The following is a 23,783-nucleotide window of genomic DNA, read 5'->3' on the forward strand; positions in this document are numbered from 1 at the left end:
TTTTTAAAAATCAAAAATTTTATTCTTCCCCATAGAGTTAACACAGAGATGGTAGCCATTTTGAATTTCAAATATCGGTAAATATTAGGTAATTTTTTTCTCTAGTATCAAATTTTGCACAGTGACTCCTGATTTTTATTCTTGATTTGGTAGAGAATCGTTGCAAGTTCCATTGAGGAAAGTTTGAGAAAACATTTTTAAGTCTTTCACTTTCGAGGTGCATACTGCCTTAACAACCTAACTGCAGCATGACCTCATGTAACCTTCATAATGTAATCACTCTCATTGCCCTGTGGCAGTATTATGTGTGCTACCTCTACACGCTGACTGGTGAATGTAGTGACACCTGATGGATTCTATCATCAACACATCAATAAGTTTTGGCATAAATAGTTCAAAGTGACTTAAAAGCAGTAAGAAAAAAACAATGCTGATATGACTGGCTGTGATCTTTCTAAAGTTGACTCTTCTATGAAATCCTGCCAGTTTCTGAGGCCTGTTCAGATCTGTGCACCATGAACAACGAATCATGAGATTATTTGTACTGAGTGGATTGCACAGTTGTATTACTAGAACATTTGAACATTGTTTATATTTTTAAAAATCTTATTTTGCCAAAGAAATTTCACTTGCTCAGAACACCATGCATCCGAGATGCATCAAATAAACCTTCATTCTACAAAACGCACACTTTGCCAATTCTCAGGACTGTGACAGTTGTCTGGGAAACATCATTTCATGAATGTTTTTATTCACCTGTGGGTGGATCCATTTGTACATGGGGGATGCCAAGCTGTTGACTAACATGATGAGATGCCTGGTGACCTGGGTTAAACCACTGGTCTATCCACTCACTTGAACATGTCCAAAGCATGTTGTTCCACATATCATAGCAGATACCTACAATATTGAAAAATAAACAGAAAAACAGAGAAGTGAGTGATATTCTGACCAAAGAATCCAGGCACCATAATAAACTTCTAAAAAGATATTGAAAATAGAACGTCTCCATTGGTACTAATAATTGTGTAATCTAACTAACCATCAGTTTAATTTTTTCTTACATATGCTAGCCACTCTGGAAAGTAAAAAAAGTTATGTGCTGATGATAAACATCACAGTAACGTATATCTTAGCCTGCAGAGTGTAAATGATTTTCATGCTGTACAGAAAATGGTGCATTACAACATCACACACAGCTGAGACCGTGACTGTCTCATTGATTGAGTACTCATCCATTTTATCATTGCTACAGATGCCATCTTGCTGACTGTTGGTTAAACATACTAAAATTTGAGTAAATTTCAATGCTATTTCTACACCAATTGAAGTACATAGTGATGTGTGAAAACCTCGACCAATTATGATAACTCACTTTGATCAGAAAAATTACCGTAAACTTTTTTTAACAATTAAAACACTCTCTAGACAAGATCTCAAGACTCCTCTACATGTAAGAAATGGATACACAACATACAATTTTTCTGTGAATTTAAATTGCTTGAACGCATTTCTTTTACATCTTTTTCATCTATAAGATACAGCTTCATATTTTTCATAGAGGTCAATTCCTGACCATACTTACCTAGACCTTGCACTGACGCTCCCCTTGCAAGTGAACACGTCGGTGAATCAGATAACTCACTCTTGGAATTGAACTGACCATCGCTGACATTGAATGAGAAATTAACACCTAGGGCTGCAAAGACACAGAAGAAAATCAAACACTCAGATAAACAGCACATACAACAGAAATAGTGAGACTCAAAATTTACATTAAAGAAATTCTACTGAATAAATCGGTACACTTTGAGGCTATCTGTATTTTACAAAGAGATCTCTTGAATGTATGATAGAGTCTCAATAAGAAATGGTCAGGTTATGTCTATTCATACCATTTTCAAAACCAAGATAAAAGCATTACTTCAAACATTTCCCATCGTGACTGACCTCATGCACAGTTGAAATATAGATATTATCTGATTAGTTATACTTCAAGCCCTATTTAATCATGGCCCGAACCAGTACATTGTATACTACCTGCTAGGATTGTTCCACTCTCTAGCAAGGGTATTTTTTGGGAGGGGAGGGGTCTGTGCACTTACTTCTCATTCCTGACAGGCCTGAGCTGCTGCCGAAGAGAGATCTTGCTGTGGAGTTACTGTTGCCACCTGGGGGCGCTGTCACCATTACAACAGCAGTGCCACAACAGTAGACAGGAGTTTTCCTCAGGACCTTCAGTGTAATGCCACAGCTTGTTGTACCTGTCATATTGATGTAATCAATGAAATCGGAATATCATTATTCATTTAAAAGTACAATAAAGCAATCTCAATAATTTAAAACGTCTGAACATCTGGTATGGGCTGACTGAAAGAAATTCCAAAATCAACTCAAAGAGTGGAGAAATGTTGTAAATTAGAGAGCACACTGTCCATGTGCATAATAATGATAATTCCAGTGGAATTTTGCCAGTTTTCTTGCTAATACTGGTAAAAACACATTCCACAAACTGGCATGCAACAAGCTTTATTGATTGACAAGGTTTACATTGGCGAGCCTGCACACTTGCGATATATTGCACAGTATATGTGGATAAGCATTTCAATATATGTAAAATTTCTTCAGTATGAGGGATTTTTAAGCCAGTAATTAATCAGTTTAGCTAGGAAGGTAGGCTGCATGGGATTGCCAGACTGCTAGCTTACCAGTGGAAGAGGTTTTTCAACATAGGACTACATACAAACAATTGTTCGTACTGTAGAACATTTGATGCCAATAACCTTCAGAAGTTCTGAAATGTCATTATGAAACATTTACATGGGAAATTCTACAAAACTGTCACTTACTCGGGTCTTCCTTTGTAGTTGTTGTTGTGAGAGATCCACCAGTTAACGCTACCAGTGTTGCCGTGGTGCTTGATCTGTAAGGTCTCAGTCTTGCTAGCAGTGAGTCTGTTATGTTTTTTGACGTCTCATCTTTCCTCTGCAGAAGTAACTTTCTGAGTGACAGGTACACCTACAACTTTCCCATCTTTTTCCTGGAAGTGCAATCATAAACAGGGATGGTGAAATCCCGGCTCCTGAAAATTCCAGGATTTTCCATCACATTTGTAAAAAAATTCTGAGGAACACTGAAGTTCAAAACACATTTTGCAGAAGTCCTAACATGTCAACAAGTTGAGGATCATGGCTCTTATTGCCATATAGACATTCATAATAGTTGACATTTCACACATGTACAAGCAATTTTTTGTGGATAGTGCACTGATTTCCACGACTTACAAGAAAAAGCTAACTTAATTTCTTTGCAACTTCCATGACCACAGGCATGTTGTACCACATTTACAGCATTTTCAAATGGAGAATTTTTACACAGAGGACACTTGATGAAAGTGAACCTTCTATTTTGTACAATTAAAAAATCTCTTCTTTGACCCTAAAATTCTTGAGAGCATATCACATCTGCATCTATTGCCTGAAGTGTGACATAATCATATTCATTTATGCAAAGTGTCCCATGAATATTGATGAAATATGCAAATCTAATGATAACAACTGATTTTTAATGTTGAAATATTCATAGATCATGGATTGTGTGCTACATATTTGAGAGTTTCTCACCTCTAACTTGAAGACATCTAGGTATACATTGTGACCCTTGTTTGATGATTTATCAATCCCGACAGTGGGTGTTGGAACCCAAACCCAGTAAAAGAAGGTGCCATCGCCACATAGTTGTATGGTCGCAAAGTTGGCTCTCTCCGGAATCAAAAACTGTTCTGGCATTATTAGACGACTCATCACCTGAAATGGACAGAGGAAAAATCAATGATACTATAACAGGAAATATTTACATATGTTTTATACAATTGAATTTCAAATATGTAAATTACTCATAAATATGTATATATTTGACACTATGCATTCTTTGTTTCATTTTCAATATTTGTTTAACGTACTTTCTCCAACTATACAAATGCCCTTGTAACTACTTTAATACATACATTTTGCTTCCAAGGTGATACAGTACTATATGGTTCATATTTACAAAGAGCATTCAGAAGTATTGTATCAGTTTGCAAATCTGCCAATAAGGGTCTTCATAAATCATGAACATTAACATTTCTCTAAAAGTCTACTTTCTCAAATAGTGTGCAAAGAACAGCACATTTGTACATGAATTACTTTCAGCTTTGAACTGAGCATGTTTTGCATGAAAAAGATCATTCAATCGCACAAAAATTTTTTTAGATTTTCAAAGTTTCATATTACTTCAAATGATTTGGCTGCTTGAAACATTTTTCAGACCAAAAAAGTTTCACAGAAATGACAGACATCATTCAGATGTTCTATCAAAAGCAAAAACTTCGCAGATAGTCATAATTTATACATTTTTTACAATGCTTCAATCAGACTGTCTGAACAGTACCTTTTGACTCAGAATCAATATTGCTATTCATTCATCTCTCTGACATTCAAATCCCTGAGGGATTTACACAACATGAGCAAACAAAGACACAGCATCTGTTGTGAATAGGATATTAACATGTACACTCCTGTCTCATTAAGATAGAAATTATTTCATTTTTTTTTTACTGACAACAAGAGACAGATTTTACTGACATCTAAGTGTGCCTATACCTTCAAGGAGCTGGCATCCATAATATGTACAAACTGCGCCGGCCGGATGTCATATTCTGCTGGCCTGTGTATCAGGTAGCCGTCCCCATATGCTACCCATCCTGTCTCGATTTCACTGTTGCGGGCATACACATATCCCCTTCAAGAAAACAGAATAACGTAAGACAGGCAGAACATACCTCAAGGCAACATTACGGACTGTCAGAATCTTACATTCCTTTGCTGGTATAGAGTTTGTAGGGGTTCATTTTGACATCTGCAGAGAGAATTCAGTTTCTACCGTCTTGTTTCCAAGAAAATTGAAAATTATGTTATTTTCAAGGAGGACAGCAGCCATTTAGAATTTAAAATACTGGTAAATTTGTGGTACTTTGATTCCTTGATCAAAAGTCTGTACAGTGATCCCTAGCATTCAGAGGCAGCCAACACCTGTCTCAGAATTGTTTTTTTTTAATCAGTCAATGTCATATATTTTTTTGTTGGACTAATCTGTGAATTTGTAGAAAAGACGTATAAACCTTATGACTTAAATAAAGTCATATGTTCAGCTTCCAAAAGGCTGAAGGCTAATGCTATATTTATTCTTGGTTAGGGTGAAAAAGAAGAATTGAAGTTTCCTTGCACAGATAATATGCAACCGTTTATTATTGAGGTAAGCATTATTTTAATACAACCATGCACATCGTAACTGGAATTCACAGCTTTTGAATTGATGACAAGTCAGAGCACATTACAAAGTGAATTTTGCTTCACTGTATACGAACTGAGCAATTGAACAAACCCTCTAAACAACGAGTCTGCATGCTTTGTGCATCATTGATGGCTATCTACCTTTCAATCAAAAACCACATTTAATAACACTATTAAGTCTTTGTACAACATCTCTACTCAAGGAATTTACATCCTCCTATGTAGTCTAAACTGTATAAAAAAAATGAAGTTATGCAAATCCTTTTGCATGCTTTAAATGTGTTGAGATAATGGTCTGATATGAAATACGACCCTAACTGTTACCTAATCACATTTCACAATGCATGAAATTGAAGTACAAATATGTTTTTCACTTGCTGATTTGACTGAAATGCATCACGGAGTCTATGTACTTGTTTGTGTGTGTGTAATTTACAATACCTATTGTTTGTAAATTGCATTGTCCCTAGTTTACTTGTAAAAGTGGATGTGCATGGCAGATATCAATTGGACATGGTATTCATACTATTATATTTCATGGACATTTCCTTTAGAAGGAACGTGAACAGATTTTTACCTTTTTTTATTCAAGGATAACTGTATTTGCCACATCTACCTGATGAAAGAGACTATTGTCTTTTGAAGCTTATGCTAAATTTTATATAATCAGTTGATATATCAGAGTGTCACCTTCCTCACAGTTAAGACCTAATTGGGTAAACTTTAAATTCACTGCATATGTAATAAGTTCAATGGGTTCAGTCCCCAAAGATACATTCACTTATTTCACTTGTGATGTTGACTCAAAATCTTTGTAACACTAGAAAGGCCACTGGGCAAAGGGTATACTTCACTATGGGCCTGAATGAGTGAAGTCAAATTTTCTAATGAAACTAATTATAGCTTCCTTGCGTTTTCATGAGGTCAACTAAGGTCTTGGCAAATATCCAGGACAAAGTATCATGCCGATATTTATGACATCCAAGAAACAGGATAGCAAAGCTATCGGAAAGCAACGTGCCATTAACTGACAATATTTATGAATAGCCTGTCATGTTCTGGTATGTGGTCTGAGTTATCGAATTCCAAAGGTTGAACAGGGTCTCATTACTGTTTGACCTGAATGTCATGAGCATGTATCACGTAGAGAAAGTGCATGCAGTGCTGTAATTTATCAGTCTAACAGGTGCTTGTTTTGTAGTGCTCTGCAGCTAACATATACGAAATTAACGAGTAAATAAATAAATAAATAAATAAATAAATAAAATAAATTCATAAATAAGTAAATAGTTATATTAAAATATATGAATAAATAAACAAATACATAAATCAGTCAATCATTCATTCAATCGATCAATTTTACCTTAATGTGCCATGAAGTCCTGTTCCGATCTTGGAGATGCCTCGACCAGAAGAATTTGTGGTGTAGAGAAATTTGCCATCAGTTGTTATGCTACGTCCAATTTCCATTTCTACAGGGTGAAGCACACAGGTGCATGCAGTCCATTAAGAATAAACCGTTATTGCTTTGATCATGATTTAAAATTGGTTACTGAACACAGCAATGGATACATGACATTGCCTACTACAGACACAAAGTTGGATATATTTTTGTGCCTCAGTGACCTTTACGGTTTGCATCAGAACAGTTAACAAAGCAATACTTTCGTTATTCTTGCAAACATCATTTCAAAACAAGGGTCAAAAATAATGGTAAAACTGTGATATTTTTTGAAATCACTGATAATTTCTGTTTAATACATTGCTACAAAGTAAATCTAAAACGTGACATACAAACAATTAAAAGCCACAATCTCTTATTTGTTTAAAAGTCACAACAATTGAAAGCTGACATGCCATCTATAGGACTGGTTCAGTTAACATTGCTGTGGTATTGGTTTTCTCGTCTGACTTTAAACCAACACCTTGATTGCAGGCGTGCATTCCAATACTGATCTTACGGTAACATATGCATTATTAACATACACAAAGTGCACATTAAAATATGACAGTCACGTCTGAAGGAAGTACTGTACACTCAATGTAATGTGGACTTACGTCAGGGCTTAGATATGCTACATGTCTCGTTTAATGTTTCAGAAGTACAAATGAATAAAAAATTTGTTGTTCACAATTCTGTTTTATCAAATGTCAGGCACCTCTACAGAATATAGTGAACTCCTCGACAGGTTAATGAGAGCATCTCTAGACATCATTCAGAGGCACTGATCTATTATAATCTACAACCCATCAATTCATAATTACTGTTCCTGAGTACCATTATGGTATAAAAGGTTAGACAAGAGGTCGCCAGCAAGCAGGTGGATGGTGGTTTTCAAAACTGGTCACGATTCGGAAGATATTGGTCTGTCTAGAATTGAGAAAAACTCATCTTTTCAGGAGACAGATAGGTGCCATGCGAATATGCGAAGGGAAAATTTACAGAGATTACCGACGAGTCTGGAAAATTAGAATAAGGCTCTGCTGCCTTTTGGAAAGTAGCCACACTCTGTTTGAGGATCAATTTCATGAGAACTATACAAGTGCAAGTTCGTAAAGCAAGGTTATCGCAAGTAAAAGTATCGCCATTTTGCATGTCTGAGCTTCAAATGTTGATTCGTGACCACTCAGTATATTGTAATGACCAACAGACCATGCACACTGAATGGCAATTAGAACTGTTTCATGATACCCATACAGACCATGGAATTATCCCTAGCTTAAACGATCAAAGTGATTTTTAATTGATTAATACGTAAGTTCATCGACAGCACTAAAAAGCCCAATATTAAAAGCTTAAAACCAAAAACAACACTGACAAAAATAATCCCACAAGAGATTAACTTCATAATTCCAATATTTCTTTTTCAAAATTATAAATTCCATTGATATTTCAATTGCATTCACAATAATTTCAGACGAAAAAATGCAAGGTGCTTGGATATTTTTCATACAACCTTCATTGTTTTGACTGTAACTCAATATTTTGAATTTTTTCTCATACTTTATGTTAAATATTACACATTTCCATACAACCTTTATTGCTATGTCTGTAACTCAATATTTTGAATTTTTTTCTCATACATTATGTTATAAAAGATTACACATTGTGCATTTTTTGACCATGTCAATTTCCGCATACAGTGTTTTAGTCCAAAATTAGTACTTGAAGTACAGAATTAATACAGATAATCTAGGAGACGGAATAAAAGAGAATTTTCATCTGCAAAAGGAGATGGTGGGAGATGATTGATTTTTGTAGCAAGTACATGACATTGAACAACCTCGCATTATCATTCAGTAACAGAGGTTACACACCAGCTGTCCTCTTTTGACGGAAAAATCACAAAGAAATCTATTGACAGGAATTGATGATTCATATGTAACGGATATCAATACCGGGAGAGAGTGCAACAAGGATTCTTCACTTCAGAACAAGATCAATTAGTTCATAGAAGGGAATATTGAGTGCATTGAAGCTTTATCAATCAAGCGGAGGAAAAAAGGATTAAATATGAGGCCTGACAAAAATTTGTATTCATTCTGCAGGTGTCACTGTGGTCAACATATTCTACTATCACAGAAAATATCTACAGAACCATATCTTTGCATCACAAATAAAGAGTAACATTCTTTTTTCAATATGATTTTTTTTTTGCTTAATATGTCAAGTTGACAATTTTTAAAGTATTTCTCATTATCTTCAAATAAAACCTTTGAGAAAGCATACTTTAGCCAGCATAGAATTTCATAGCATTGCAAGTTAATGTTTTAGATTGGTTCTGAAATATAGTCTTAAAATTAGATATTTAGAGCCACAGCGAGTTTATATTGTAGCTATAACAGCAATCAACTATGCGTTCAAGGTTAGGGTGAACTGAATTTTCAAACTTATGGCGAATGCATTAGCATGAAATAAATGTCAGCTATGTATCTGTAATAAAACCTATTAGATACAAATGAACTGCATGTAGTGAGACATGATATATGTATATGTGCTGTATTTGAATGGTTTTCTTGTCACGATCATAGTTTTATTTACAAACGACAAAATCACACATCGCTTTGTGACTGAGTTGCTGCATTGACCGTAGAAAAAGAGGGTCTACAGTAACTGCGTACCGGTAATAAGTGTGAATAACAAGCATTGAAGCATAGTAAATATTGGTATTCTATATGCTTGCTTAATTTTCAAGTGTGTACGCAACAAGCACACATCACTTAATTGTTGAACTTTGAACTATTACAAGTGATAGAAAGTACTGAAAATTTTGTGGAGTTTGTGAATGAGGCTTGTGGAAATGGCCGTGTAAAAATTACTATCAAATATGGTAGTTCAACTTTGGGGTCATAGGTCAAGTACTGTCTGAAAAACATCAGACCTCCAACCCAAAATGATACTATCGTGAGTTCTGGATGACTGAACATCAGCTATGTAAATGCATGCAACACACTCCTATACAGAAATAAATCACAATTATTTGCAAAGGGGCAATAGAATATTTACTGTCATCCCGGGAAAAATATCAGAAATTGGACATAGGAGTGGGTAGTCCCAACTTATATTGACTGCAAAGAAATCCTCTTTCGACTAACAATTATAATATACTATAACTTATCATTCAAATTATACTACATTACAAATTATGATAATAACAGTAAATTATTGTTTTGTGACTGATATTACAATTTATAGCTGGTGGTTGCTGTCTTAAAGAAAACAACATTCTTTTACATCCCCTACGGTGACTGTAATATTCAATAGAAATCAACTGTTTGCAAGGTGTGAATTAGATAGGTACATACACAGAAATATGTCACTATAAATCATGAAATGTAATTCAAGCCAAAATTGCCCCTGTGGAGTTCTGTTAATATCTTATATTCAATTGAAGTATGACACTACAGTATCAATTTATGCAAAATATATTAATGAGTACTGTTTTATTATGTAGATATAATTACAATGCCTCATTACCAGAGGAGAAAATCCATTTTCACTGCAGCACTGACAACAGTAAACTGTTGTAATTTTTATTCAGTTTGGCATGATGACCCACTATTATGGTAGTCTTGCTTCTCAAACCATCATTTTTTTCAAAATAACAAAAGCTTCATGAGTTTTACGAGGCATATCTGTTTATTGGAACAATACCATTCATAGAATGAATATATGGCTACAGAGATAGGAAATTTTTTTGAAATAATAGAAGTACTACCAGCAGATGAGCTTAGCACCAGCCCAAGGCTTGCCAAGCTTCAGTTAGAAAGAAAATATCTAACTATCCTCTTTATCTGCCCTACTTTCAAAGGTTTCATGTCTCACTTCCATTGAAAAAAAAATTCGAACTCAGAGTCTGAAGATTGAATTTCAAAGCTTAATCTGATTTTATGCTGCTGGGATCTGGGGCACTTTTCTTTTATCTGACTAAAATCTGAGTGTCCATTACTCTAGATTGAAATTTTAATTAATAAACCTACAAATGCAAGCGTGAGTATGACAGTAGACATCTTTTAACTAATCTGATGTATCTGGGCATCTTGCCAAATTGGAAATTATATTATATCAGCATGTCAGTCCTGCCAATGCATTGTTCTGATTGGACAAGAGCACAGGCTGATATCTGGGCATCTTGCAAAATTGGAAATTATATTATATCAGCATGTCAGTCCTGCCAATGCATTGTTCTGATTGGACAAGAGCACAGGCTGATATCTGGGCATCTTGCAAAATTGGAAATTATATTATATCAGCATGTCAGTCCTGCCAATGCATTGTTCTGATTGGACAAGAGAACAGGCTGATCAAAACTGTTTGACCCATGCTAAAATGGGCTCTCGAACAACATGTAGCATAGGAGTTTAATGCGGAGACATAGAATATTTAGATGGCAGGAAAATCGACGTTAGAACCTCACAAAAGATTAAATACATGGCAATCATTACAAAACGAGTGTAAACGTTTAGAATGTTGCTTATAAAGCTGCCTTAAAAGAGCTTGGCTTGCACTTCACCAATTCAGTGGCGTTACTTTTTGTCGTCTGCATTGTTTCCACTGCCATTGCATAGCAAAGTACGTGTGTACGTGTGTCCTGGGTACGATATTTCCATTAGACAATGATCAACCAATATTTGAATCTGCTTTCTCCTTTTTCTGCGCTAAAACTACGGAGGAAGCAACTTTTGAACACCATAAACACTAATGTTAATATACAACACAAAAGCAATAACCCCTTTGCAGGCAGGTATACACTCAAATTGGCCACATTGCTCTATATAGCCCTTTTTTAATGGGTCATGCTATACATGTATATTATTCATTGTACCCAAATCTTGTGTATACCTGCCTGAGGCATGGGTTATTGTGTAAGAGGAAAGTTCAGGTTCATTTTGCACGATCTTGATCTCAAGATATTGATGAGACTCATGTACACCTCTAAACAGTAAATTTCTAAATGATACAATCAATGTCCAATTGAACATCACTCTTTACACTGGAACGCAATTCTGATATCACATCAAAATCTACAAGCTGTCAAAATAATCATTAACACTTTCGAGAACATCATGTATTAAATTTAAAATTATGGCACATTGTTAATCGGCTTTAGTCTCTGTCAAATATACATGTGAAAATAAAGACATGATTCTGCCCACCAAGTTGGACAGATCATGATCTTATCATCTTCAAATGACTTTTCGTTGAGGCTTAAGCCACTGATTCAAATGATTTGATAAAAATTATACAAATACTTAATTTTATCAGTATCTTTGCAACACCAGTATTTCTTTCACCTTGTAATTAACAGTTTGAAATATTTTCATGAAAGATTTTTTTTTGTGAGCTGTAATTTCAGACTACCGTACTGTACTTTCATTGACTGTGAATAAAGGCAGGATCAACATGCCCTTTGACCTGAAAGCAGGATGTGTTTCAACATGACAGGTACATCTCAATGCCACACTGACACATAATCCATGGCAACACTGATGTAAAACTGAAGAGTGATTACTGTGATAGATTAAGTGACTTATCGGGATTCTCACCTGTCAGAACACAAACCGGAATGGTGATTAAATCAGTCGATCAGACTGAAATTATAAATCAAGGACATATCAAGTAACCAAAGGAATGAAAGTTCATACTTAGACTGTCACATTTGTGTCATTTATTCATTTACGGAAAACTTTCACAATCATTGTTTGTTCCAACCCCAGGCAAGTATTGTCCATGGTAAGGTTGGACCTGTGTACGTAGAAATGGGAGTGAACGGGTAAACTATTGATTTTCTTATGTCTTACCCTGCAGCAATATTGTTCTGTAATCTTACAAATACAACATTTTAGTATCAACCTAAGCTGTGATAAAAGTATTCACCTAATTGAGTTTTTAATCTTAATATCATAATTATTGTTTTGCGTACAATAGTTTTAATTTCATGAGTAGCAAGGTTAATGCCCTCTGTACTACATGTAGCATTTGTGCAATCACACTGCGGTGTAATATTACATGTGAGAGGCCATCTTACTTCATATCATAAACATGTGAGAGATCATCTTAATATCATATACATCCTGATACTGTCCATCTAATATTTGATGAGTGTCACAGAATGTATTAAATGTAAATACAAAGCTATTTTGCAATCTCTTGCAAATCAAAGCCTTGGATACAGTATCATTGGCATCAGAGTGTATGCAGCACTGTAGAACTAAGACATCTATACAAGGGACAAAATAACTCTGCTGGAATTTGCACAGTTATTTATTAGTAACAACATCCAAATTTACATTCCCAAAGGATCAGTCCGGTTAATTTTGTGATTGTCAGATTGTTGTGATAAAATTACAAATATGCAAATACTAAATATTATTCAAATACTGTAAAATGGCAACGGGAATACAGCATTTAGACTGTACATTATCTTTAAATCTTACGATTTTTCCAGCTAATTTTACAGAAACACTAGCATTGCCTCAGCAGTCAGTATACTATGATGCAAAATTGCCTTCAGCTACTGATTTCAAATTCATAAACAACAGAACTGATCTGTTCAATTTTTGATCGCAGAATTTCAAAAAGTTCAACGAGTATTGTCCTCACTTTCAGCTAATTTCAAAGGCTACAGAGTGCTTTATTAAATTCCCTACAAGAAAAAGTTTTCTTGGGAAACACTGTCATCAAAATCTCTGTCATGGTCTATATATCACATTCTAGTACAGACCATTTAAGGTCTATGACCTTACAGAGCTATGACAAACCCACACCATTAAATGCCTGTAACTTGATCCTCAACATCAAGATTGTTATACGCAACGCTCAATTACCTGCACATCCTAGCTTTGATATATTTTCCAGAATTTTTTTTTTCTGACAATAAAATACATTTCCTTCCACTACTAAACAAATTCATGTCACAATGCTGTGCGTGAACAAGTCTGTATGTGTGTATTTGTTCATTGTTTATTTGTGAAAACTCCACTTTGCTTCCGACAAGTATTCATTTGTCAACAATACCATAGCATGTTGTGTGAAAATGTACTGTGTTTACAAGGCTATTGCTTTATATATAATATATAAGGAAAATGCAGTGAATGAATTGAATGAATGAAATAAAGTTAATGAAAATACAGAAAGTCCTTAAAGCCCTAGTAATGCTAACTTTCGATGATTTTTTCATTATTTTTATTTTATAAATCAATTGCAACTTCTTATTCTACTCCCCAAAGAATGTTGAAACACCCACTATTTAGCTTGTCAACGTAGCGTCTATATGTGTAAAATGCATTGTTATTGTTTACATTTGAATTCTAGTCCAGACCAGAAGTCACTTTTCAACAATAACAATGCAGTTTACAACCATAGGGGCTGAGTTGACAAGCTGAATACTGTGTATATCAAGATTCTTTAGGGAGAGGAACAAGGAATTATGGTTCACATTCAGAATAAAAATGGTGAAATTATCATAAAAGTTAGCACTACTAGGGCTTTAATACAACCTGTTTTTCTCCCCACTGAAATTGATGGACAAGCCACTTCTGAATTTATCTGACCACCCAAAATTCATCTTTTTGCCCTTTCACTCCCCCGTTTGCCAAAATAGCTCCACCCACTCCATCAAAAGTATAAGGAAGGTACCAATGTATCAGTGGTACTTGGGTTAAACATTGTTATTTTTCAGTCAAATCCTATGACTAACCTTTGTTTTCTTTATCCTCATTGGATTTCTCTGCTGCACTCAACATGTCTTCGAAACCCCAACACACCACATGCTTGCTTCCATGGAGTGCCGACGGGCAGCCAGATCCACCCTCGAGCTGCAGCAGTTTATGAACCACATCGCTGACAGGTAGGGTCTTGATAGAGTTCTGAAGCTTCTGTAGCAGATGAACTGTATGAATAAACGTCTTCATGGACCCCCTGAAATACAATGTGACAGAAAGTCCTTTTCGTATACATGTATGTAAAGGTAATTTCAACATATTATTCTGATATACTTGTCTCATTTATATGGTACATTGTAAACTGGCCGAAAGTTATTTAACATGCTAGACACTTATAGATAAATAAAATGTGAGTCAATGACATACATTAAAATGTACTGTTCAAAATTTGCTTTTATATGTCAAATAATGACATATATTACAGGTTGAAAACGATATTGTCCGCTCTTGGATGAGAGTTTAATACTGGGGAAGGGTGACTACAGTACTATAGATTAGCAATAATAAGCATATCAAAAATAATTTTGATGTTATATTTTAATGAACAGAAATAACAGTATAATAATTTGTGCAGTTGTGATGCCTGCCACCGATATAAATGACTGGAATGAGTTTTGAAAATAATAATGTACAAAGTATTATAGAACGTTTATGGAAAATAACAACCAAATATCCACGCAGGTAACTATGAAAAGATTGCCTTCCCATTCAAAATAATATCTGGCTCAATGATTTTGTGTCACACACTGTATACCAGGTAACACCTCGGCCTCTGTTCTCAACAAACCAAAAATCAGCAATTATTTCCCCATCCACTGGGCATGTAGCTAAGAAATTTGACCTGTCCAGCAAAAAAAAATCTGCAAAGAGCAGGCAGGCAAGCAGGCATTGTTTCTAAGATTTGTGCACAGTTTAAACAGAGTCCTGTAGCCATGTCTGGAGAAAGACAGGCAGTTTTTCAATATTTTATAATATTTCCTGGGGACTAGCAAACTTCAGTAAATTTTTTACATTTTGCTGTTTGTGCAGAAAAAAACGTTCAGGGTCGGCAGGTTTGATGGGTTAGGTCAAGAGTGATACACATCTCTTTCCTGAGCTTGACATAACTACTCTGCAGAATTCTATTTTCTTGTAAGTCTTGACCCTAAGGGGATTGACACATCTGTACAAATGAATGACTGTACGTGGCAAACGTCATTGTAAAAATATATCTCCTACGGTAGCTCAATGAAAATTTCAGTCTCATGAGAAAATTTGGTAGAGTTTTATACATATTTCAGTATGTGTCACCCTAAACTGCAAACATCTATATTACACTTCAAACAAAATACAATAGACACACAAAAACTAAGGCCATACATCGATTAAACCTAAAATAAATTAATTAATATTAATTCCTACATGATTTTTTCTCATCAAAAATGCATGTTCCATGACAGAAATTCAAAAGCACAATGTCTATTAAATCTTTACATAAATTATTTTCTATAAAATGACTTATTTATTTTTTTAATTTTGTGATAATGCTTTCAATGGGACAGCTGCATTGATATTTACAAACAATATTTCAATAAATGATTTTGAAAACATCACTGCAGAACAGTTTCAGGAGCAATTCACAATTCCTACATACTTGTACTCTGTTCAACAATCAGAAATGCACCTTAGGGTAGTTTTTTCTACAACACACAAGGATTATTTTTTTCACTGCGTTGGACATGCTTCCTGCAGGTCATCATTACAGGAAAACAATATACGGACTAGATAACCATTTGACATTTGTTTTGGCGGTACTCAACAATAATTGACCTAATTTGAAGAAAATTTTTCAATTCTGGCAAGGCTTTTTTTCTGTCATAATGATGGTTAATTGGTAATGATGATGTTGACGTCTAATAAAATGTCAGGCAAATTCATACATACATGTATGTAAGAAATGTTTTTTGTAAACAAAGCATAGGAAAATCATTACGTTGGAGATGTTTATGCTCAACGATCAAATGGTAAGTTCCCATTGCGCTAAGACTGGACCTGCTATTTTCTAACAACAAAAAACTTATCAAAGTGAAATTTTTTGCTTGGAAAATACAACATGAAAAATTTACACCGGTTTAAATGATAAATTAACTCAAAATGGCTATGATGATTGGCAATGAATGGGGAAAAAAATTAACAGCTGATTTCCTTGAAAGCATTCAAGAAATCCACAGGATTTGTAATAGTTTTTTAATTTTTTTTTCAATCACAAAGAAGACAGTGTGAATCAGTAACAATTTTGAGTGAGATTTGAAGACTTTCAAGGCAAAGAATAGGTAAACACATCAGAAACACTCTACTCTATCAATGTATTAAGTGTTCTATTCACTGTATCATTTGATGGAGTTGACAATGTTCTCTCCCTATAAAATACGTAGTTTCTTGTTCAACTACAAGAATCATGTCAGTCATACAGACTTGTTTTCAGCTTGTAAATAGTCAATATAACAAAATATGTATATTTGGCATGTGGCACACAAGGCTACAACTGAATAGCATTGATTGCGATTTCGGGTTTGTTAATATAGCTGCACGCAGGTGACATCAGACAACACTGCCCAAAATTCAGACAAATTTTGCTGCTGCATGCATAGCTGTTGTAGCAGCTTGTAGTCTGACCATAAATTTATACGAATAAGTGTGGCTTTTAGTAGCCATTCTAACACTAGCAGGCTTATTTTTGTTTTTTATGTGGAAAATGAGGACAAATATTTATTTATGCATATTAATGACAGAAAAAAGTGACTTCATTTGCGATCAGCACTATTCATTTGTTGAACGTATAAAAGGCTTATACTTTATATTTTGACATCTTCACAAAAGGGGAAAGGAAAGTTTTATGGAGCACTGAACTGTTACCGTGGGAATGGTGCAGGTGCAGTTGGATGTAAAGGATACAATGTATGACCTTTGACCTCCTGCTAAGTAAGAAGACACAACTGTGGTAATTGTGACATGGTTGTACGCTGGCAGGATAAATCTCAGCCAGTGAAAGCAAAGTACACACTGAAGCACAGCTAAATTTGGATGTATGTATGTGTGTAGAAGAAAAAAGCCTTAAATACATCTCTAGACTTGGCAAAATATCCCTACATTTTAAGTTTTTAAAGACTCCATGTGATTTGGGTCACTGGGTCAACTACACAACTTTACAGGCCCAATACAGTTTGTGTGTTGTAAAATGAATTATTCATTTCTGATATCATACGTCTTCCATGAGCTCACTCTTTTGGTAAAAACAGATGTGTTCATGTTTTTGGTGGCTAGTTTCAGGTATTCAGCATTAAGTTTAAATTTTGCCAAATGTATGCAGCATGATTATTTCTGATAGTGTATATGATATGTGCACAGAAAACATTTCCTGGTGTGTGTGAAACTGGAAGTTCACAATGGTGATATGCCAGCACCAAGTCCTACAAATACTGTTCTGTAACTTTATACAGGTGGAGCACCATTTAATATAAACCAGGCCATTGACCTGAAAGTATCTGCTACACTGGTTCACAACCTTTATTTCTCATACATGTAAATGTTCACCCATTTGTTAAATATCATTAAATTTCATTTATCTCTATTTCTGCCATGTGTTTGCCCAAATCTATCATTTATGATTGTAAATGTAGATCTGTATCCTGGAACATGATAGTGAGAGTTCAGTATCTTCTGGGTGAAATGCTATTCCACAGTCCAGAGCGGCTGTGGCTATTCCAATAGTTTTCAGATCTCCCCCCTCATTGAAGCTACCATGCTTTGACATTGTTGCGATCACTGTTTGCTCACACTTCATTGTTATTTGCTATATACATGTCAAATGACAGTGAATGTTACAAACCTTGCATTGCAATGATGCGTATTAAAATGCTACCTTGATCGAATTGAATGTTAGAACCATGTTTATCTGAATTCCAATATTGTACCACATTACATCACTTAGCCCTGACAAAGGAGCTCTGCCTTCATACCATGTACAATGACTTGCAATTTATGAGTGTATTGCTTGCATAACGTGATGAATCTATAAACAAGCTGAACTGCACATTTGTATGTTTCTGACATTTCCATATCTGTAATGGTGAGACTGATGAAAATGTATCTATGTGTTCCTCCTCCACAACTCTAAACCCCCTCTACATAAGGTAGATCACGCCTTGGGGACAGATATTTGGACCCTCAAACTTTTCCAATTTTTTCTGATCTACCATTTGTGGAGGCTCATTTTGAAGCCCCAGGGCTCAAAGTTTATATTTTCAGTTAGGGGCATTTTGCCCCTAAGTCAAAATTTTTAGGAGCAAACCAAAAAATTTAGGAGCATTTTTGAAATGGTGATAACATATTAATAACATCTTACTTTTTATTTCCCAGTTCAACTATTGTTTATATTTCAAATTCACACAGAATTCAACAACGCGTAATGTCTCACAAGGGTCATGACCTTATCATTAAACATTTGACGTCGCCCAGCCAGACAATGGCGAGCACGTCCGACTGTCCTGTTTATTCTTTCCTGATCAATTTTCAGACAAATCACTGTTTTCATCATTATTAGTTTCAATAACATCTATAGCAGTCGGCCAATGTCTGAAGGTTGGGCGTCTTGCACGCGTAGATAAGTTCAGCCCCCGGGGTTCAGCCATCGATGAACGGCGGAGGTGGGATCATATTGATCAACGGCAGGGCCTTCAAGTCCTATCCGGATGAGTTCTTCCGTCGTTGATACGTTTAGGCAACTCCGTACGTCGCGTTTGATCCTTCCCTGTGCTGAAAATCCTCGCTCACATTGTGCGGCTGAAATCGGCATTACTATCAATGAGTGGGATTTCGTTTACTAGAATTTGTTTCGTGTCCTTCATCGGCAGATCCAGTCTCAGTCTGATCAATTTTACGTTTTCCTTGCTTGGCAAAATATCGATCAAGCGGGCCCGACATCGTGGACTTACGTATACGTACTGTACTGACTGCTTGAACACTGATGGGAATTCAATTTACTGTACGTGAGAATTTTGTTTTTGGAGGTGGACTTGCTCAGTGTACGTAAACTTGTGATCACTATTGGCCAAATTAAATTGATTTGACAGCAAATGACATGAGCTTGCCTTCTGATTGGTTCTTAATTATTTTTGATTAAATTCATTGCATGTTTTGACAGCTAACTAGACACGATCGCAGACAAAATGGAGACACTGTTTCCAATCCATATCAAAACAAAGTCGGCAATGGAGGCGCGCTCACCTTTGTGTGGCTGGGCGCCGTCAAATGTTTATTGCCTATACGGTCATGACCCTTGATGAGTGTCTGCGTACTGCTGCGTTGTAAATGCAGGTAGCCCCACGTAAGATATCGATTTCAGTCGCTAAATGCGACTAACCGAAACAAGTTAGTCGCAACTCCTAAAAATTTGGTCGCATATGCGACTGAAATGGTCGCAACTTTGAGCCCTGAGCCCTTGGTAAAAGGAACACTTCTACCGTCTTTTTTTTTTTTTTTTGGAAAATCAAACATTTAATTTTCTCCATAGAGTTAACACATGGATGGTGGCCATTTTGAATTTCAAGTATTGGTAAATCTTGGGTAATTTGTTCTCTAGTATCAAAATAAGTGCACAGTGACCCCCAATTTTTATTCTTCATTTTGAAAGAGAATAGTTGAAAGATTCCTTAAAAAATTTTGAGCAAAAGTTTAAGTCTTTCACTTTTGAGGCTCATACTAGCTTAAAAGCGCTGTTCACGGTTACAGGTTTGTTACTAAATATAGCTGTACGCGCGTGACATACAGCTTGAAATGCAGACAAATTTTATCAATGTTGCATACATGGCTGTTTTTACAGCTTGTACTCTGAGTTGTGAATATGCCTTTTAGTATTCATTGTTACACTAGCAGTCGCCCACTGAGATGTATTTTCGACGTTCTTGCACGCGTAATTTTCAAAAGCGTAATCTAAAAATGCGGACAAATATTTATTTGTGCATATTAATGAGAGAAAAGTGACGTAAACTGTGAACAGCGCTATTCTGACTATTTGCATGTACAGTTTGATATGCTCATAATGCCATGCTATGTAATAGTAAGTTCTGAATTGAAAGAGAAGAAGTTTATATCTGGGTGATAATCACTGCTTCTTTTCGACAAGAAAAAAAAAGAAATCAGAGATGCTGAAAATAAATTTTGGAGAAACATGTTATGTAAAACTTAAACATAAAAGGTACATAGTGATTTTCTTTGGGTCATAATCATCTTATGATACTGCTAGTGCTGGTACTAAAGACTTGTATGTAGTGTGTACGCTATCACATCATGGATCAGTGAAATTAAAGATACTATCACTTCTGCCACAATGAACAAATTGGATGACTGATTGAAACAGCCTATCGCTATGACAACAAGGAAAGCATCATCTTCCTGGCACTTCTTTCTAGCTCAATTTCAATTCACTCAGAGCAGACTTGTCATCACTGAGAGCAGGGGATCACACTAGGATGAAATTACCGCTGCTCAGTGACCTATAAAACATCTATTGGGTCAACAACTTCCAGTAAACATGACCTTTCCTGTCTTCACTGACCCTTGACCCAATGAATGTATAAACCATGGAGACGATATATGGAATCCTGGACTTTGAATAATGATAGTTATATGAACTACAGAAGACCTTTTTCTATTTATATGCACAAACAAATACACAAGGGTTATCTTGAGTCATGTAAATATTTTGTAGCCTAAAACCTCTGATAATTAATTAATCACCGACACTCTGAAAACCTGTGTACCTTTGTCCACATTAAAGTAATATATGATACCAATGATATCCTTTGGTAAGGCTACAATGATTCAAGTCGGCAACAGATTCAGAATCAAGTATTTTGTTAAGGTCTTGACAACTTTACTCTGATCTTCACACAGATTGTTAAGGCTACCTGCTTGCAGATCACAAAAAAAACATTACACCCAAAATGTTTTGACTTATGCTATTCACATTCAATATTGCTCTGAATCATGACTTCACTGAAATATTGACATCATTGGTGTTCACCACTCTCACCATTATTGCATGCTTATAACATACATGCAGGTGCATGAAAGCATACATAAAATTCCTGATTTTCACAAAACCAAATCAGTGAAAACTTTATTTACTCCATAAGCTTAAAATGAGGCCCTACAAATGGTAGGCCAAAGAATGTTGTAACATCTTTAGTCCAAATATCTGTCCCCAAGCTGCACTCTACTGTAAGTAAAAACACAGTTTTGACATCATTACTATCATCACCTATGATCCTTCAAGCTTCGTTTATGTGTAGCTTTATTTATTATTACATTTGTCTTCACTGGTATGTTTTCACTCTGGCTGTCCTGCTACAGTTTAATTTTACCCTAAGAAGCAGTCACCGAGTCCAGATCAGTCTTTGTAGTTACTGGTAGTGAAGTGATTAAATTTAAATCACTGAAAGAATGCATACTGGCTACGGCAGTTCTCTATACCAACACAGGGCTTTGATTTGTTGATACCACCACCTATATTCTGTGTTTCAACCTCTGGATGTGTGTCTCACAGCACCGTATCACATTGGATTGTCACATCTCTTTAAAAGCATCTATTCTATTTTTTGATAGTTTTTACAGTAAAGCAAGTCTTTTTTTCAATATTTATGATTTACTCAGGGTCACATAACGCAAATTCATGGCAAATAAATGAAGAACAAACAGTTTAGTTGACGAGGCAATTTTTCTGCTTACTGAAATTTTAAAGCTAAAATTTCAAAGAGAAATTACAATGCAATTTCATAGTGTGAATTGCAGGATGTGTAAATTGTGATCAGAATTGAGACAACGTACATGTGTGTGTGTTTGTGTGTGTGTGTGTGTGTGTATATATATATATATATATATATATATATATATATATATATATATATATATATATATATATATTGATGTTTATCCTAATGATTTTTCATTTCCCTGGCTAGCTTCATATACATGTTAGGTAACTATCTTACTGCTACACTAGAAAGGCTAATCTATTTTGCAAAGCTGGTCACAGCGATTTTTTTCTGCACTGCTAAACTTAAAACACCAACAACTTATTCAGTTACTGTTTTGAATAAACAATTGCATGCAGATAAATGTGATGCAATATGCCATAACTTTCTTGTTTTCACAAAATGGATGATATTGGATTGGACCAACATCACCAATGATCAAGGTGTAGCTGTCACAGTAATAGCATGGACTAATGATAGCTAGTTTCGGGGGGGAGACTTCAGGAAACGTCCTGGGGATAAGCTTATTGTAAACAATGAATGGGGAGACGCTCCTGGGAGGAGTGAACAGACAGTGTAGTGACGCGATTGCTAAAAATAGCCGTGGACAACCTACCTTGCACATGCTAGCGCAACAAGTGCAGCAGCCGCATTTGCCTGCTGTGTTACGTCTGCGGTTGGTGTTACGGCTTCCTTCACATCCTCACCAAGCCATGAGCACAGCAGATTTTCCAGGCCGTTCAAACAGTCCGACGGCTCTTTGGTGAGGCTTAGGGGAGGGCAGTCTTTCAAACAGGCAAGAAGCAAAGCTGCAGTAGTCCCACATAGTGTTGGGTCTAACTTGCTTTGCGATTTCAACAGTGGAAAGGTCAATAAAAGACTGACTCGAGAGGAAAACGGAGCTAGTTCCGTTTGCTGCCACAGGCCATGTTTCTTTAATAATGCAACCGCTTCTTCGTGCGTAGATGCATCCCTTTCCGTCTGCTCTTCTGCAGTGGCCATCTGCCGCTGGGCTTGCCACAGCCCCTTTAAAGCGTTCTGTCTGTACTCCAACAGACGTGAATACGCGTGTGCATTGCTTCTTGTGCCGCATACCGCGAGCAAACGATCCGATAGCTCGGTTGGATTTTTGGAATCGAATGAGACGACTTCGTTTTCGAGTTCTGCATTCTGATTACCGCTACTGACATCGTGAGGAAGTTCAACAATGTCGGTCACTCGTAACAATCCATCGTGCAGGAAAAGGGTCTCTTCTGTGACTGATAGCCACTGTGTATTGTCGGTTACCGATGAAGCCATTTTTGTACGTCCTTTAACACCTCTGATCGCTGGAAGATTAAACCTCCGATCATCGAGATGACGGGTATCCGATTCCTTTTCTGATGAGTAATATTCAGTTCATCAGGGAGCTGCCATTTTGATTTCACCTATG

The 23,783-nt window shown here is 35.8% G+C and overlaps 1 protein-coding gene across 1 annotated transcript in view; it reads right to left on the bottom strand.

Moving 5' to 3' along the window:
* LOC139144832 (probable E3 ubiquitin-protein ligase HECTD4) overlaps positions 1-23,783 on the bottom strand; it is a 76,925-nt gene extending 53,142 nt beyond the window's left edge. Inside the window, 9 exon segments of the mRNA XM_070715625.1 lie at positions 757-900; positions 1,586-1,699; positions 2,106-2,264; positions 2,850-3,012; positions 3,594-3,806; positions 4,644-4,782; positions 6,697-6,805; positions 14,534-14,754; positions 22,968-23,783. Of these exon segments, the coding sequence (XP_070571726.1) occupies positions 757-900; positions 1,586-1,699; positions 2,106-2,264; positions 2,850-3,012; positions 3,594-3,806; positions 4,644-4,782; positions 6,697-6,805; positions 14,534-14,754; positions 22,968-23,650 (1,945 nt within the window). The 5' untranslated portion in view covers positions 23,651-23,783.

The sequence above is a fragment of the Ptychodera flava genome, chromosome 12 (assembly GCF_041260155.1).
Source record: "Ptychodera flava strain L36383 chromosome 12, AS_Pfla_20210202, whole genome shotgun sequence".
NCBI classification, from domain to species: Eukaryota; Metazoa; Hemichordata; class Enteropneusta; family Ptychoderidae; genus Ptychodera; species Ptychodera flava.